Source organism: Coturnix japonica, chromosome 3, assembly GCF_001577835.2.
Source record: "Coturnix japonica isolate 7356 chromosome 3, Coturnix japonica 2.1, whole genome shotgun sequence".
Lineage (NCBI taxonomy): Eukaryota > Metazoa > Chordata > Aves > Galliformes > Phasianidae > Coturnix > Coturnix japonica.
The window spans coordinates 24,071,599-24,090,005 of record NC_029518.1 but is presented as its reverse complement, the minus strand read 5'-3'; the positions used below and the strand labels follow the sequence as shown (position 1 = coordinate 24,090,005).

The following is an 18,407-nucleotide window of genomic DNA, read 5'->3' as shown; positions in this document are numbered from 1 at the left end:
CTGCAGGATGTGAGATTTCATTACCAAGAAATGAGATCAGGAATTGGCTGTGACTGAGACAGGTGGAAATAGATCTTTTACCTATAAAAGTTCATGTGTGCTCTGCATTCTGCATTCTAGGCAAACTACGCTGTTATCATCAGCTCTTCCTGCTGCACTGGAGTACTTTCATGTAAATGAAATCTGTTCTGCTACCAAGCTGCAAAGAAGAATAAAAATGTATGCTGTATCTCCCATTAGCAAGATGACGCATTGCAGAGTATATGACAGGAATCCTCAGAGAATACTTGTAGATTAGAAGTGAAATGCTGCACAGGCGAGATTGCTGTGTAAGGGAATCCCCTCTGCCCCACAGGAGGCTCAGAAAATTGAGAGCTTTTACATGAACAGGCAAGATCAGACCACTTTACCTCTAAATATTTGAAGTTCAGGCAAAAAGACATGACATAATAGGACATCTGAAAAGATGGGACGGTTACAGAGATATGAATACTTATGTTGCTTTTTTCACATATACAGTAACTTCTAGAAAAGCTGAGAAGGTATGCAAGCATATAAGAAGGACAGACTTCTCATGCAAATCGTTAGAAGCTAAAGATCAAGCTCCATTTCTCTTTCACAGACAAGCCTAAAAACCTAAGAATGAACCAAAGTTGCTCTCTAGATACACTCTCAACTATCACCGATTAAAATACAGATTTTCTCTAAAACAGATGATTAGGGTTACAGCATGGTTTGCTGTCAGAAATAGGCTACATAACTTTTAAAGCCAATAAACCTTCCAGACAAGTCAAGTGAGTTTAGGGGAAGGCACCGCGCCTTCCACCACTGAGTATCTAGTCATTGTTACCCTGACTGTCAACAGATCAGGTATCCAGAGGATTTGGAAAGGCAGAGAGGGCAGCTATGTGCTAACTCCAAGGGGAGCTGCACCCAATTTCTACAGCCCTCACCTGACAATGCAAGGTATTACCAACACAGCACCAAGCTTGCTGTTCCGCTATTCCTCCAGTGGCTTCATGTTTCCATGTATGGAAACTGAGTCAAGCTATCATTTTCCGTATCCAATTGTAATTGTCCAGGGTGTTACACAAATCCTCTGTGACAGAAGCTCCACACAAGCTCTACAGGCAGTCTTTTTCCAGTGTACTGCAATTCATTTTTTTTTTCCTTCTAATTGGAAACATGAACTTGGGTTGCTGCAACTGGAAGACATCACATCTTATCCTACTCACCACAGACAATATGAAGCCCTTCTTCTTTACAAAAACTCCTTAAGATTTGTTTATCTTGGTCTTTTTATTTTTCCTCTCCTTTTATGGTTAATTTTTTTTGTTTCTTCTTCCCACAGTCTTCTTAACTTTACCCTTATTACCATTGATGCTCTTAACAGACTTTCTCTTGTTGGTCTGCCATTTTCTTAACCCAATAGCAACCAGTCTTCTAGATAAGGCTTTGTCTATGCTCACAAAAAGACAGGAATCCCTTCAGATATTTCCCAGGCTTTACTGCTACTTATAAATTGCAAGATGACTTTTTTTTTTTTTTGCCAAATCATGACATTGTGTATTATCTCCAGCTTTCATTCCGAAGACAGTTTTCAATTCCACTCAAGGCCATGAAAGGCCAAGAGAAGGTATAGCAAGGCTCATGACTGTTAGTTGGTGATTTCTGCCTTGTTCCACCTGGATCACCTACACTGTGTGGGCATGGAATATAGGACCATGCTATATATGGTCTTTTACCACATAGCATTAATCTGCTCACAGTTCCTAATGGCTGTAGGTACAGACTCTCAGCACAAACCAGTTTGTTGTTTGTTTGTTTTTTTAATCATCTACTTTTCCTGCAGGAAATATTCACTTTTAAGAATAATAAAGTAAAGCTTATACTGCCTCTGCCCATCTTCTGCAACCAGACATATCAGTGGCTTGCTGGTAACCTGGACAAATACTACATTAATTTTAAAGAACTTGTGTTATAACAGAAGTACATGCACTCAAACACCCTTTGTTTTTCTACAGAAAAAGCATCAACATATTCTTGAAAATCTTTAAGGTCTCTTCCAATCCAAGTCATGCTATGACTGATCAGATGGAGAAACACCTTAGAGAGAGGTTAAGTCAACTGCCCAAAAACACAGAGTTGCTGGCAGTGAGACATCAGTAGCCTTCTTATACTAAGAACTTCTTTATGTTGAAACAGCATGGAATGGAAAGGAATATGATGCTTCTCAATTCACAGCCATGCGTAAAATCAGTTTTCCCTCTGACAGTGAAGATTAAACACTACATGGAAAGAACAGTACAGGATATGAAATACACATACATTAAGTGCAATCAGAGTCTCAAAGGAGAGCACTGTCCTTTCACATAAACTATGTGGTGCCACCCCCACAAAACACAATTGAACGCTTTCAAAAAGATAAGCTAGACACATTCTGCAAGAGGAAAAATTGCCATTTTGAAGTCCTTTGGCTCAAACTTTACCTTTCCACAAGCCACCATCGATAGGGCAAGCTGGTACCAGAGGTGAAATTCATCAAATGCAAACTTCATGGCTCTCTCCAAGCACTGAGAAACAAACATTGGAGAAAAGCTAGATTATTTTTTTGTTGTTTAAATATACATCTGTCAAGACTGATGCTTTGGCATGGCTCAGTAATCAAATGGGGGGTGACAACTAGTCATGGAGAAGGTCAGGTTGTTTTTTTGTTTCTGTTTTTTTTCTGATGACATCACCTTCCTCCTGTTAGTTAATGGGGCCTGCTAGCTTACAATATCACTTTAAATTAGTACTGCTTTGTTCAAGCGCCTACATAAAAATTAACTTAATGTCTCGAACAGTTCTGGTTTGTGTGGCTGTAGGTCTGCAGCAGTTTCTACTAATTGTCAAATAGTATGCTTGATTTTCACCTCCCTGATGACAAGCCAGCAGTTACTGAATACATGGGTTACTCCAGCACATTTCAGGAGGAAGCTGAAAGAGAAGCCAGAAGTACCTCAGAAAGCATGACATACTGCCCTCTTCTGCCCAGAGTGATGCTGAGAAGGTCGTAGACTTCAGAAGCATCCCGAAGGCTGACAGCACGGTCATCCTGCTGGTCAGGGGCACGGCTGATCACTGCATCCCGGTTTGCCTGGGTACAGATACAAATGGAGAGTCAGACATCAATACAGCAAGAGATCTGACTCCTTCATAAGAAGTTCTACCAATCATCCATAGCGTGCCAAGTAAAATCACCAAGTTCAGTTTTTTTATCTTTTATTAAAAATACCCAAATGAACAGAAGATGTTCCTATGCAGAAGCAGACTTAATTTTTATCCACACAAAGTAAACTCAAGAAAGCAGCTGAAAGGGTCTGCATGAATACCTCACCTTGTTTGTTTTACACAACCAGAAAGTTAGGAAACAGACATAACATATCAGATTCTCCATAATTAGAAATCCAAAGCTATCCTTTATCTATCATAGAACCACCTGAATTGAAAAGGACTCTTTAAAGGCCATCTAGTCCAACATTCCTGCAATGAACAGGGAATCTTACAGCTCAGTCAGGCTGCTCACAGCCCCATCCAGCCTGACTTTGAGCATCTCCAGTGATAGGACACTCACTGCCTCTTTGACAACCTGTTCAACTCTATGTTCTTTATTAATTCAATTGCCTGTAACTGTGATGTTCCAAAGTACTGTATGCCACAGACTGAAATTTACCTCAAGATCCCAGCCTCTGCTTTCTGAGGACAATGAGGAAAATCTTAATCCCAGAGTAAAGAGAAAACTCCCTCTATTTTCCAAACATTCAGGCTGGGCTTGACTCAGCCTGCCTAACCTCTGAGAAAGGCAGTGCTGTGTGCTATTGTGAGTACTGATCACACAGATACAGTGCCCTGAGCATCCCAGCTCAGTGGGCCACAACATAAGAAAACATTCAGGTCTGTCATGTAAAAGATCAGAAAAATTAGGAGACTGCCAACAGTTTCACCTGAAGCAAACACAAACAAAACATTTCCTCCCCAAAGCAAGGAGGTTATTTCTTTTTAATTGCAGGGAGATATATTTTTTTATCCTAAAAAGGTTAAACATGAGAATTAAATGAAATAAAATTTTCCAAAAATATACAGCCCTTAAAGCCTACACATATTTTAGCACAATTAAGCTGTGTTTCATCATTACATTATCTGTGTAGTACCCAGTTCCAACCACTCTATCACAATCGAAACAGCAAACACAATTACTGACAACCAAGCAAATCACAAGCAAGAGCCACACAGTGAATGCATTTAAAGTCAAAGCAGTGTAGAGAAAAACGGCTCATCTGCCTTCAGCAGCATAAGTAAAATAAAAAAGCTCCAGCTCTGTTTGGATTCAACTCCGAGACTTACCTAAATAAATAAAATTTTAAAAAAAAAAAAAAAACTCTTAAAAAAAGCATATATGGGATGCTTCTGAGATTGTTACTTTAAAAAGACTTTGAGCTTGTACAGAACAATCCTTATTGCCATGTGAATTCTCCTATGTATATACAACAGCATGAACAGAATCTTCTGCATCACTTAAATGTTAACTTCTTTTTGACAGAAAATAGCACAATCTGATTGACCTCCCATTAGAATCAATTACTGACTGATACTTTTTTGGGTATCCATCCAGCACCAAGCTATGATTTTTAAGTTGCCCCATTAGCACAGATAGAAAATTAACCAGAACTGGTGAGTGCCCATTAACATCTGCTAACAGATGTTGGTACTAGATGCAACAACAAGCCCTAATTCTGCAATAAGCGGGAATAGAATGTATTACTAGGAGGTAATGTTCCAAAATTGCAGTCATATTGAACACATCGTACTTCACCTAGGCAGAGTAGTTAAAAACAACATATGCATAGGCATGACTAATGTTCTTTACAAGGTCATAAACCATATTTTGTTCCATCTTTTAAATCTCAGTGCCACAGAAGGTCTCTGCAATCTATCACTCTGCTTCCACATATAAAAGCTGCCACTGAGCAAATTTATCAAGGCACTTCTATCCTAACCATTTTTTATGGTTATGTAAATACTGACCCTACCTCCAATTGCTAATTCCAGTTCTTCAAAAAACAAGAAATCCTTATGTTAATGCAGAGCTACTTATAGAACACCAAATAATGAATATCTCATAAAAAACTGACCAATAAGTAGTAGAAGGAGTGTGCAGTGTATACAAACAATAACATAAATCATCATCCCAAGGCTGAGGGTACCATTTACCTTTGCAGTGTTACATACAGGAAGGTAAGGGAGGGAAATGTGAATCAACACTTCCTGAAATCCCTCAGGAAAACGCAAACATTTCTTTGGCTTCTAAAGATGATGGGTGCTGTGATCACGGTCACCATTTTCCCCATCTTTGTTTATGTTTGTGTAAATATCACTGACAGTCACTGGTCAACATAGGTGCAAGCCATTTCCATCAGTGCTACTTCAACACAGGTGCTTCTGTTCTTTCAGAACACTAATTTTCCTGAATACAATTTAAAAAAGAGTTATTTGTCCAACAACAATCTCCAAATAAAGCATCGGTAAGTAGCAATTCACTGATTTGTCCCACTGCATTATTTCTTCCTCTACTCTAAACAGAAGCAGAAGAGCTACAAATACATTTTTGACATGCCCGGTATGATTCTTCCCTTTGCCATTGTCACACAGACGTGCCTCACTGCACACGGGCAGGAAAGAAAGCTGGTGAGTCACACCAGCAGAAAAGACCCTCTGATTAAGAAGAACATGTAGAACGGAGAGGATCGCTACCAACAGGAATGATTTATATTCACAGAGGAAATTACAAAAATCAATCCCCCTCTATCCAGTGTAACACGGCAACCCAGTGACGTACTGTGTTTGCATATTTTGGGACTCATTACAGACACAATGCCAACACAGGACAGCAAGCACCCTCCCAGCAGCAGCAGGATGCATGCACCCAAGCAGGCTGCAGCTGGTGCCACGAGCTCCCACAGCTCAGCCATGATGTCTCTGACCCAGCACAGGTACTCCAGCTGCAGAGACCCAACCAGATTACAGCAGGGAAAATGTCTGCTTTTATGTAGATCAGCAATTTGCCTAACAGTCCTGCTGAGCTATGGACAGCTTGCATCTTCATACCCACATATACAGCATACCTACATCAGGATAACCTGCCTATCTACAGAGATTTGCTGTACGTCACAGACATTGTTATGCCACAGCCACGTGATAATTGCAGCTTATTTACGGTATGTTTGTTACATGCATCTGTAGAAAGGAAAAAGGCCACAGGAAATCCAAACAGCCATTACTTCATCAGCTATTACACACGCATTTATGCTGCAGAAAATTGAATTTTACCACAGTACAGAGATGTGCTTCTTAATAAAGCATCAAGCAATAATATGCATTTCAATAGAGTATATTCCATGTATCAGTCCCTTCACACTACAATTAGCTATGAAGTATCCTTTAATTGCTCACTTTGAAAGATGGCTCCCCCTGCTTTGTTTCAAATAAGAAAAAGAAAGCAATTAAAATCTTTAATGAGTGCCTGCTGCCTGCCCCTTAATTCATGGGCATTCTAATGTTCAACTTGTGTCTTTTCAAAAGAGACATAATTGCCAGATCCACTGCAACCCATCTATACAGAACTGCAGCATGTTTTACAGTGTACTGTAATAATGTAATTGGTGTGATTCAATACTAACATTAAGAGAGGAAAAACAAATGCTATGTGTGGAAGACTGACAACAAGGCTTTGAAATCATGCAGTTGATGCCTCTGCTTAGAGGTGGGAAATACTCAGCCCACATCCTCTGGGTCTCCATTCTGGCTGCTTTGCCTGCGCTGCCAACAAAATGAATGAACTCCTCGCAGTGGCATAGACTCATTCAGATGTAAAAGGCTGCTGAATTCTAAGTTACTGATGATCTCTACACAGAACTTGAATACCTGTCTGACTAATATACACAAAGAAAATACTCAAGGTTGACCACAAGGCTGTTGTGAGAATGGGAAGCAGGAGGAATGAAGAGGAAATACTAAACCCCAACCATTCCCATATCTGCTCAGACTTGAGATGCCCAAATTGCTCTATTTCAGAACAGCGACTCAGAGACTGAAAACTTACCGCTTGTATGAACTGTGTGGCATCTGCCTCCTTTCTGGTAGGCAACAGCTTACAGACTACAGGACCCCATTAATAGTCTCAGCAAAAAAGCCCATAAATACAAAGAGGCTGGAAGGCTGAGTGTCTCACTCACCCACAACAAAAACACATCAGAGCATGGTAAAGGACTTAGTTTGTATGAGCAGCAACTTCACTTAAAATGAGTACGTAACTCCATTTCTATAAACATCAAGGAGGCACAATGCAGCCATAAAGACAAAGCAAGCAAGCCATGTCCTCAAAACAAATCAGTCCCTATCTAACTTGCTGAGGGTTTGGCCAATGAGTGAGCATGTTAATTCTACATATTGTTACTTTTTTCTCCTTTCCCTTCATGTAAGCACTTTCAAGCAAAATGCATCAGTGGTTCACAACAACAGAGAATTACAAAAACAGCTGCTACAAGCTGCTGGAGAGTTACAGTCCAAATAAGTAGAAACTACTGGCTATTTTCCACACTCAGCACATGGCCAGTTTGCAAAGCATTTAAGATATTCAAATTATCCTTGGACAGCTAACATGTGAACACTCTCCTCCATTTTCCTCGTTTTGGCATTTGATTTTAAGATGTGGCTGTCATATCTCTCACCAGGTATGTTCTAACGGTTGGTTTTGGAGCAGAACTAATTCTGGAGAAGTCCACTGAAAGCAAGGCATATGATTTCTCACAGCCAAAGCAGTCCAACAAAAGGAAAGGAAAGGGAAAGAACAATCATAGACTCATAGAATTGCTCAGGTTGGAAAAGATCCTAAAGATTATCAAGTCCAACTGTAATCTTATGATACTACTCCAACTCTAACAATTCTCACTAAATCATGTCCCTGCGCACCATATCCAAAGGCAGGTTTATCTATGGGATAAGACTTAGGTACCAAAATCATGCATCTACTGTTAGTAACCTGGACTTTAGAAAGTTATCTTTCAAGAATTTGCATCCTCTCTGCAATTCTAGAAATAAGGCAATCTTCTGTAAAGCAAAAGATGAGAAACTCTACTCAAGCCTCAGCAACTCATAACCATTCATGATTAATAGGGATGATGTATTTCCCACTAGAAACATCAAGCAAGCCATCTTCTCTCAGGACCAAACTGTAAAGCTTTGCCTTGCAAGTCAGACAGTCAAGCTTGCTGCTATAAGCACAGCGCCATAATTCAGAAGGAACAAACAGAACAGGCAATCCTGCCCCCAGTTGTCTCCTTCACCTGCTATAGTCTGAATGCCCTCAAAGAAATACATGACTGCTGTGCAGCTGTTGCATCATCACTGGGCTTCGAGGCATAACAAAAAAAAAGAAGGAAAGAATGGTTCCATAAAGGCAATAAGAGTTTTTTCTCTTTCAGTTGCAGGATGGTATTTTATAAAGTAAGGAACTGCAGAGATAATACATTTTAATGATTTCTGTTTAAACATAGATGTATTGAATGTTACTCCCTTTAAGGCATGCTCAGAACCACGAGCTTGCTCTCACCGGCCAAAAGAACAGGACAAGTCCCAATATCTTGCTTCTCCCCTCACCATCTGCTCTGCACTCTCAGGCTTTCCAAGGTCAAATCGCTTTCAGGGATTCAAATCAGAGATAAGATGGGGATGACATTTCTAATCTTTGTCACACAGGAACAGAATTTATCAGTTTTGGATGCAAGGAGCTTCATTTCCAGTATGACTGAAGTGAACACAAAATGTCATGTTATTCGGTATGTTTGGTGGACCATGCCAGCCAGAATCCCTAGCTGTAAGAGCCAGCATTGCCAAGGCCCAAATAAAGGACTCTAGACTGTATTTCAGAACTCCAGTTCAAGAAGGGAAGATTTCTAAATACAAATTAAGAACTTTTTTTGGGTTTGCTTTTTTTTTTTCTTTTAACTTAAAAAGTACACACTAGAAGGAATGGAAAGTGTTCCATTCCGTGTTCTGAGAAACTTCTAGCTTAATTTAAGGGGCAGCATAACCAACTCACAGCAAACACTCTGGAGAACAGGTACTGAAACAAACAGAAGTGTGGTTAAGAATTAGCCCTGCCCAACCCCAATTGATGCCTCCAGCAGCACAACATGCCCAGTGTGCTGACAGGACCAGCAGAACAAGCACCACTCCCACCCACCACGTGGGGCATGCACACAGCACTCCCAGAGACAGCACCACTGGCTTTGATGGGTTAAACCCAGTCAGAAATGGGACTGACACAGACAGCGTCATAAGCTGAAACCCAGGATGACTGAGAGTCCAGAGAAGGTTTTCTGGAGCATAGGATGAGGCTTACAACACCTCAAATGCATTTTCTTTTATCCACTTCCCCCCCGCAGCAAGAGTTCTTACAATACCCGTAACATCTTCTGTGGAGCTGCACAGATCCTGGTGAAGCAGGTGTTAGCTTCACCTTAGGAACGTGAGACAAACAGAAGCGTATGGTGCATTTCAGCTGCTGCAGCAAAGTGCCTAGCAATGATTCACTCCCTCCTTGCACATCTAGGAACAGAAATACAAGGGTGTTCAAGAAGCATATTTCTTGAAAAACCTACCACATCCCATATTCCTTTCAGCCTATTTCTCACATACTTATTCTGTGGTTCTCTGATGATCAACATTCTCGCACAGGACATGTCTTTGTTCCATGTTTTATTTGGTTGTTAATATTATATCATAAGGGAGACCTCAACTGGAAATCTGCTTCTTGTTAACTTATTTTCCATAAGCTTCAGCAAATTTAACACATAAAAAACCCAACACATCTCCAAATGACCAACAAACCTGTACACCAGCTTACACCAAAGCAGTGTAATGGAAAAGATGCCTCATTACATAATAAATTAAGCAAAATTTTCCCTTCCACAGCAATAGAAACAATAAACTAAGCAGTTAAAACAATAAACCAATGGCAAGCCTACTGTTAACTCAAGAGGAAAGTGAAGATTCAGATGTTCTGTTCCCCAAAAAACAGTCTGTTATCATTCTTGCACTGGTCCACCATAGACTTTTATTTAAGTGCTTTTTGTTCAGCAGATCAAAATGCCTTGCATCTACCTACAGACAGTTCCTATATATAGACGACAGTACTTAAATACAAGCCTACTTATTAAATCTTGAAATCGGTACAACAATCCAGACTCTATCAATAGCGTTTTCATACTGCTTCATCCATAACAGTTATAAGATCAGTTTGTCATTTGCGTACTACTGGATAACACAAACATAACCTGCATTCCCCTCAGCAGAACAAGACTATAGCATTCAAGGTCCCCCAAGATCGTTCAGCTGCAAGCCCAGCCCTAGAGATAGCTGCAGCACTCGGTATTATTGCTGCTCCAAATCCTCCTCCTACAAGGATCAACCCAGACAAGTCACACTGACATGAGCTCTTCTGATTTTAATGGAAGTGTAATGCTACACTTGGCACGCTACAAGCTCCAGGTCCAGCAGTCTATACTTTAATTACAAAAAGCCCTTTCTAACTGCAGAAAAAGACCTTGACAAAGCAAAGCAGAGGCACTGTTGAGAACAGCATGCAGCTATGGTGAACACCGGCATTTCTTTTTCTTGACAATTCCCCAAATCCTTCATTGAGGTTTCACTTAATAAAAGTGGTATTGCCAGTAAAGGAAGAAATAGCATTTCCTGTTAATCAGTAAAAATCCTCATTTCTCTTTATTTAGGGAAGATTCTGTATACAAAACCAACCAGAAGACTTGACGTGGAAATTCTAGATACTCCTTTTGTGCTATCAATATTACAAACTTATTTTTGGCTTACCATGGATTCACTGATTAAGAGGAGCAGCAGAGCCTCTTCTACGTTGTCCTGAGGGCAGTAAACACTGAAAGACAGAACGCATTTTTTCTGAGGAAGGTCAAGAATTATCCTATCAGCCTCTCTTTCTCATTTCACAAGAGGAGCAGTAACATGAAACATCTTATACATAATTCATTTGCTAGGTAATACCTTCTTTTGCAGGTTTACACAATTAAAAGCTCTGAAACACATCCAAGATGAGGTATTCTGAACCATAAATAGATTATTTCCACTTCTTAGCAAAGACAGCTATTTGGTTGGATTTTCTTCCTTTGTGTGGAAGAAAATCAAATAGTCTAGGTTGGATGCTTTATTTTTCCAGTAGTCCCTTTGGTATGAAGTCAAAAACAATAACTCCCAAAGCTAGTACATCAATCAGTGACACAATTAGCAACACTGCAGAGCATCCAAACACCCCCTCTTCCTTCTGTCAATAATCCAAAATTAAAAAATGATGCTTACTTCTCTTCTGTGTATAGCTCGGGCTTCCGACAAAGAAGATTGCTAATGTAAGACTGATCTTCCTTGTTCATGAACTCAGGGAGAGGATCAGATAAAGGGCTCCAATAACAGTCTTCACTTAAGGAATGGAGAAGCACTTGGCCTAGCTGTTTGGCTGCAGTCTAGAGATCAGTAAACACAGAAAGATGCATCAGTAAAGTCTTCACACATATCCGACATACCTAACAACCATACACATATCACAAAGGCCTAACAACAAGGGACAAGTTAGAGAATGAAGACAACAGATTGCCACATGGACTGCTGAGAGTCTCACAAATGTAGCTATGTTTGAGTGTAATGGTACTCCAATGCTTTCGCAGCATCCAGATTTTGCAAGCAAGTCTCATCCCAGAGGTTACTTCTGTCTTAGGTTTAAAAGAGCAAGCATTCAGCTCTTGGTGTAAATGCAGCTCTTTATAGCTTCTTCTCAGTATTATTTCTCCCTCTCTTTTGTTGTTGTTGTAATAGTGGCAGAAGAGAGAAGATTAGGAACTTTATACTGAGACTGCAATGTCACATGCCCTTGTTTGACCACTGAGTATCCTTAAATACTTGCTTTATAGTTCATATCTATGTAGCTGTCAAGCTGAGCCCAAAAGGCAGCCAGTTAACTCGACTTTGCAAAACTACCTTTGGCATTTGTCTCTGTTTACACTCATCCAATAAACCTCTAATTATTATTATTATTTTTCAGTGTAAATAGAAGCATGCAAACAAGCCCAGAAATCAAAACAAGGGGTATCTTCTGGGAATTCTCAGTAGCATGGTGCTCTACACCACAGCAAACTCAGCACAGAACAGAGGTAGTCTGAAACTTCAGCCCTTCTGTCCTAAAACCAGAAAACACTTTTTAAATATGCAGCAGTCAAAGAAAAGTTATCTCCTCTGCTATTTATGGACATGGTATGAGCCTGCCAAGAGTCATTCTCTTTTAAATACCAGAAGAGTTATGATTGATAAACTGAAACATTACTCCACTTGAGCTGTTGCATCTGTAGGATTAAACAAATCATCCCGAGTTTTAAGAAAATCCATGTGATCAGATTCAGAAAAATAACTTATTTTGATGCAAGATTCTTTATTTTCATCTGCCTCACCACACACGAAAACAAAGAATTTGTCTAAAATGCAGCCACGCCAGCACATACTTCCTTCAACATCAGATAAAGGCAGGTTTCATAGCTGTATCTAGCAAATGGCAAACTGATTTGGATGTATGGCAGTGCCTTAAAGAAATATTGTCACATACAACTCCCAGGAAACCCTGAGACCTTCCCCACACTCCTACCGACAACCTACAGAAAGCCTTCTGTTTCTAACTAAGCTTTTCTATGCTTTTTATAGCAAGCAACCATAGGCAAAATGGCTGAGGGCACTGCAACATTAGCCAGTATCATTTTTTGTCTCAGTGTGTAATTATTTAGTCAGTTTTACCCCGAGGAGCCAACTCTCCTGTATTTTTTCCTACAGCCTCAGAGTGGAGGGAAGAATATTATGCCAGCAACAGAAAGATCTTTACTGTTTCCCACAAAAGAAGGAGTACAGTTTGTGATAAGCCTTTCAAAAGGCAAGAACTACATACTTCCAGTTTCTTTGATTTTAGCATACAGTACAGTAGCTGCATAAATTAGCTTCACTCCTGTTTTGAATAAGACCAAACAAACCAGAACAGGCCAAGCCTGTGATTTATGCTATTACCTCCTTTGGATAAAAAAAGCATCATTATGCTTAGAGAACACCGTGATCCCACAAATTAGGAAAAAAAAAAAAAACCAACAAAAAACTGTGTTTCATTTTCATGCATGAAAAATTTGTTTAATTAAGCACATTCCTTCCTTTGCCCTCTTGACAGCTCTTCAAAACTAAACAAGAAAATGAAAACACAACTTCCAGTGTAATGGAAATCCCAGGAAAAACTACTGGATGGACATCTTCGAATTTCCCCTTAAGGAATAACATTCTTCCCCAAGGGTGTTGTACAGCTCTCCCCAGTTGCATTGGGACAGAGGCATTTGAGTGCCACATTCTGTCACGGTATAAGAACAGCAGATGGTTACATTCATTTCAGCGTAGTGATAAAACAGATGAGCAAAAAAACCCCTGAGTCCCGATCTCAATCTGGAAAAGGACGTGACCATTTGAGTGTGACAATTAAGTCACCTTTCCTAATTCACTTCAAAAACTTTGGTGCGCATCTGCATTCTCAACTACACGTGGAAGATGATCCCAAGGCAACAAGATTTATTGCTAGAACAGAAATTCCAAAATAGGCATTTGTGAGAAACCTGGGCAAAAATGCACACAGGATACCCCTTCTGTTTGAGGTTTCATTTCAGCTCTGCATTTATACGTGAGGAAGATACACACAGATCAGTCCCACTCACTGGAACCCAGTGCTCTCCATCTTCATAATGTTAAGCAAAACACAGAAAGCCGAACAAAACACAAAACAAGCTTAGCCATATCAGTGCAACGCTTCCAAGACTGCAAAGTTCTCATTCATGTTCAAGACTGCTACTCTCCATGCTGCTGATTTCATCACATCCTTAGTAACTTCATGACAAAATTTCTTTAAGTGGAGATAGGAAAGAACCACCTAAGTTAAACTACCCAGTTAATGAGGCACATAACTTTCTCCATGATTTCTTCATCAGAGGCAATCGGGATTAACAAGATAACACAAAAAATAACAATCACTCTGCACTACATTGTATCAAAGGGATTTTTATATGAGGAACACAGAAGCATGTTAGTCTAAAAAAAAAGCCCTGTTTATTTGTTGCAAGAGCCAGAAGTACTTAATGCTACTACATGCAAATCTGAAAAGTTGTGCATGCACACACTGACAAGAGAGAGAAAGAAAACAAGGGACAGCACTGTCAAACTAAATTCATTCCTATTCCTATTTATACAGCAGACAGAAAAAGTACTGAGAGGAAAAAAAAAAAAACAGAAAAAGGAGAGAGTGAGAAAAAAAGTAACCCATATGTCCAGATCTGAGGGCTCAGAGGTTTCGATTGGATAGCGCTTTGAATGAAGTACATCACTAGAAATATCACTCCCAGAAGTATTAAAACAAAAAATTCCAAGCAATCAAGTGAAGATAATTTTTTGTTCTACTGCAGTGGTTAAAAAACAGAGCTCCTGCACAGCACATTACACCCACCTTCCCTTCTCCCATTCATTCCCCTTACCATTTTGAAGGTCTGAGTAGCTTTTGTTTCCACAGTCCGTAATACTTCTCGCAGACTCCTCATTCCCTTCACAATATTGCTAAGGGGAAGGCAGGAAGAAAAAAAACACCGTAAAACAAAAGGCAAAAGCAAACCAGAAAATTTGTGAGGAAATATTTTGATGGTGCACCAAAGGTGGGCAATAAACATGACATTCATATAAGCCAAGAAGGGAACCCCTTGCACCAAGAGTGTGGCACCGAGACGAGTCACTCTGAGGCAGAGGACAATGGCACCGAGCGAGGCAGTGACTGCAGCATGCCTGCTCCAGATGGCTTCCTCAGAGAAGATCACATTCACATTTGAGGAACAGAGGGGACATTTGGAAGCTTTTCATAGTTCGTGTTTATAAAGCAGATGCTTCACATGCATTCACATCCCCTCTTCGCAAACTCAGACTGGACTGGTATGAATTATACTGAGCTTAAATGATTCTTTTAAACGATGATGACTTTTAGGTGGTGCTTAAGTGTCTTGTGCCTGGTGGTCCAGACATGTAACGAAATTACAGTGGTTTAAAGAGTTCACTGTCAGGCAGCTAAGTTGAGTAGCTGACCACAAGCACAACTTAATCTCCAGTGAAAGAGGGCTAGGCTGAAAAAAATAATAATCACATTATTATGCATACAACATGAGCAATTAAACCAGCCTAGCTGCCAAATGATATCATAACCATGTGCCTAAGTGTCAAAAGAGATGGAGAGAGGAACAGTTAAACATTGGACACATCAGCACACCTGAAGCTTGTAAGCTCCTCCAGGTTAAGGACATGGCCATACCACCACAGTAACTACAAGACTTCAGCTCATTTTCACTGAAAGGTGGAAGCTACACAAAGAAATACAAGCCAACAGCAAAGGAGCAATGCTGCTCTGAATTAAAGTCATTCAGACTGCGGTAGTTCTGGTATATTAAATTGCCACTTCAGTTTCTTCCAGGAAAATCTTCTGTGCAGGCAGCATCTTGGTTTTGTTAAAAGGCCACACACTGTAACAACCACCTCTGTGAATCTGTTTAAACTTTGAAAGTAATTATACAGATTGTGTCTGTGCCTACTTTCATGCACTGCAAATCTTCTTGTGCTCTAAAATCAACCGTAAACATCTCAAGAAACATTGCAAAATATTTTCTGTGGGAAAAAAAAAAATAAATAAGTTGATGCTGTTTGACTTAAGTCTTGGCTTCAGGAAATGCCACATTAAGGCCTACAGACTTCAAGTCACACCATTCAAATGTGTGAGGCCTTCCTTCCAACCAAGTTTAATGTTCAAGTTTTAAACAAAGACTTCTGAAAATCACCCAGTTGTGGGTGATCTACAGACATGGTAAGAGGCAAGAGAAAAAAAAAACAAAAAAACAAAAAAAAACCCACAAGTTTTACCAGATGCCATCTCCTTTTTTTTTTTCCCTTTCCACTCTACCTTAAGAAAAAGATTTTCTCAGCTTTTCATGGAAAACTTCCTTGAGGAAGTTTCTGTAAGCTGGACATTAAAGCTCCAGCAAACGTTCCAAATAGAGAGCCAAGATACCTGCTGCATTTTGTGGGTTCAGGGAAGAATATTCACACATACACATAGTTCAGGATCTTAAACTAAGGAAAGCAATTAGGTACAGGGTGATATTCACACGTGAGCAGTCACACCAAAGCCAACAGAATTGATCACAAGTTATTTAATGCTGAAGAATGAAAAAGACATTCCCCCAGTTGAACAGAAAGCACCAGCCCAATTGCTCCCCTCAGTTACTTAAAAAGTTCAGGCCATTCCTGTGCTTCCTTGGACTCCTTAAGAGGCTCAGAAGAAGAAAAAGGCTGTACATGACATTTCCAAGACACTTTCAAGAATGCATACGTTTAGGTTTCTTGTTATGATAACGGTATTTGTCTTAAAAGCATCAATGAACTCCATTCACTAGCAACAGAAAGAAAATTAGTGATCATTTGCAAAGCCAATTAATTCCCCATTTGGCTTTTATTTAGAGACTAAAAACCTAGAGAATGTACTAAAAAAGAGACAGTTTTCTTCTCAGAACATTAGAGCACTGTTTCACTTCCAGCTTTTAGACAAGGCCATAAACTATGTCGATGGCTCACAGGAGGACCATCTTTTTCTGAACTGACAGGGAAAGGAAGACTAAGGAACAAGAACCTGAGGTATATGAAAGAAAAAATGGGAAGCTGCCCTTCCACAAATCTTTGGGGCTGAACACAGACCATCAGACAAACACCAAATGCACCTTCACAGGGGTAGAAACACACAGCTGGAAGAAGCAGCTCCCCTTTCCACTCAGCGCTCCAAGGCACTGGAAGGCTGAGAAGCAGACACCTCACTTTAAGCATGAGTGCTACTGATAACAATAACTAACTTACAGCTCTGTTAACAGATGCCTTTCATATATAAAGCATGCACATGATGAGATTTTTGAAAATAGAATCTGAAGAATACGGAAAAGTAGGTCTTTGAACAGCAGTAAGCACATGCAGATGAACAGATGAGGATGTAGTTGTAACTCTTAGCAATCCACGGTAAATCCACTTGATCTTATCTAGATCAGGAACTAAGCAATTCTGAGCACCTCATGACTTCAACAGAATACCTGGAAATCCCGGGTGCTGTTGGTTCAAGTCAAGGCATCATAAGTCAACATTAGATCACAGGAATTAAATGAGCTGAAAGATTCTGTAGGCCCCTACTGCACTGCTAAGGTGCAACAAAAAAAAATAATTATTAAAAAAAGAGGAACTGGAAGGAAACAGCACCTGGCCATTAAATGAACTGCTGTGGTTTGAGCCACAAAGGTGGCAAGAGAGATATTTTAAGAGCCATTATGAAATGTGGTTTAGGATTCAAGTACAGCTAATTTAATAAAGGGGAACGCAGAAAACCATCAGTGCAAATAGCGACTGAGAGCACACTGAGCAATGACTCAGTCCAGTATGGAATGAAAACCTGTGCATTTGTTTGTTTGTTTTTTGTGGGTTGGGGTTGTCTTTTTTTCCATTTTTGCTGCTGCTTTTTTCTTTCTTGTTGTTCTTTTCAGATTGCTTGGGTTTTTGTTGTATTTCCTGGTAGAAGTACCCTCATAATACAGGGTAATTACTGGACTATGGAAATAGTCATATCACAAACATCACATTAGCTGGTTAGCACTACACAAAACTCTAAGGCAAGAAACTTAGGAAGTACATTGTTTTCTGTGCAAAACCTTTGAAAATAAAATGCCAATAATGAGCCAAAGTGGAGCCCAAAAGATCATGTTCTTATCCTTATTTATTAACTGTGAAAACAGCCATTAACAAATGGAAGAGATGATCTGGAGATGGTTACGTGGCAGTTTGCAGAGTCAATTCTCCAGAGGAAAGCACACTAACAGCAGCAATACCATGGCCACTCTGCATCTCCTATATCTCTCCCACCACCCCACCGTGCTCACACCCTCTGCTTGGTATCCATAAACATTCAGCAAGCATTGATCAATGTCAACTGGGTGCTATTCCTTCTGCATGGAGGAATTCAGTGGCACACCTTTGCTTCAGACACACTTCTACATCTGACACCATTGTGTCAGACCGTCCCTTTGCTGCCATCTGGCATACAGCAACAACACGTAATGGGATACTGGCAGGAAGGTTCAACCACCTCTGACACTGTGGGCCAACATAACAAAATAAGAGGCATTGGTTTTCGAGCAGCCCTCATAGAT

At 40.0% G+C, this 18,407-nt stretch overlaps 1 protein-coding gene across 15 annotated transcripts in view; it reads right to left on the bottom strand.

Moving 5' to 3' along the window:
• The window catches only part of TTC7A (tetratricopeptide repeat domain 7A), a 229,389-nt gene that overhangs the window by 112,667 nt on the left and 98,315 nt on the right, over positions 1-18,407 (bottom strand). For all 15 annotated transcript variants that reach the window (XM_032443773.1, XM_032443774.1, XM_032443776.1 and 12 more), the window contains 5 exons: positions 14,667-14,745; positions 11,431-11,591; positions 10,930-10,993; positions 3,002-3,139; positions 2,490-2,573 (listed from right to left, as the gene is read on the bottom strand). In XM_032443773.1, coding sequence (XP_032299664.1) covers positions 2,490-2,573; positions 3,002-3,139; positions 10,930-10,993; positions 11,431-11,591; positions 14,667-14,745 — 526 coding nt within the window. The remainder of the gene's footprint in view (positions 1-2,489; positions 2,574-3,001; positions 3,140-10,929; positions 10,994-11,430; positions 11,592-14,666; positions 14,746-18,407) is intronic.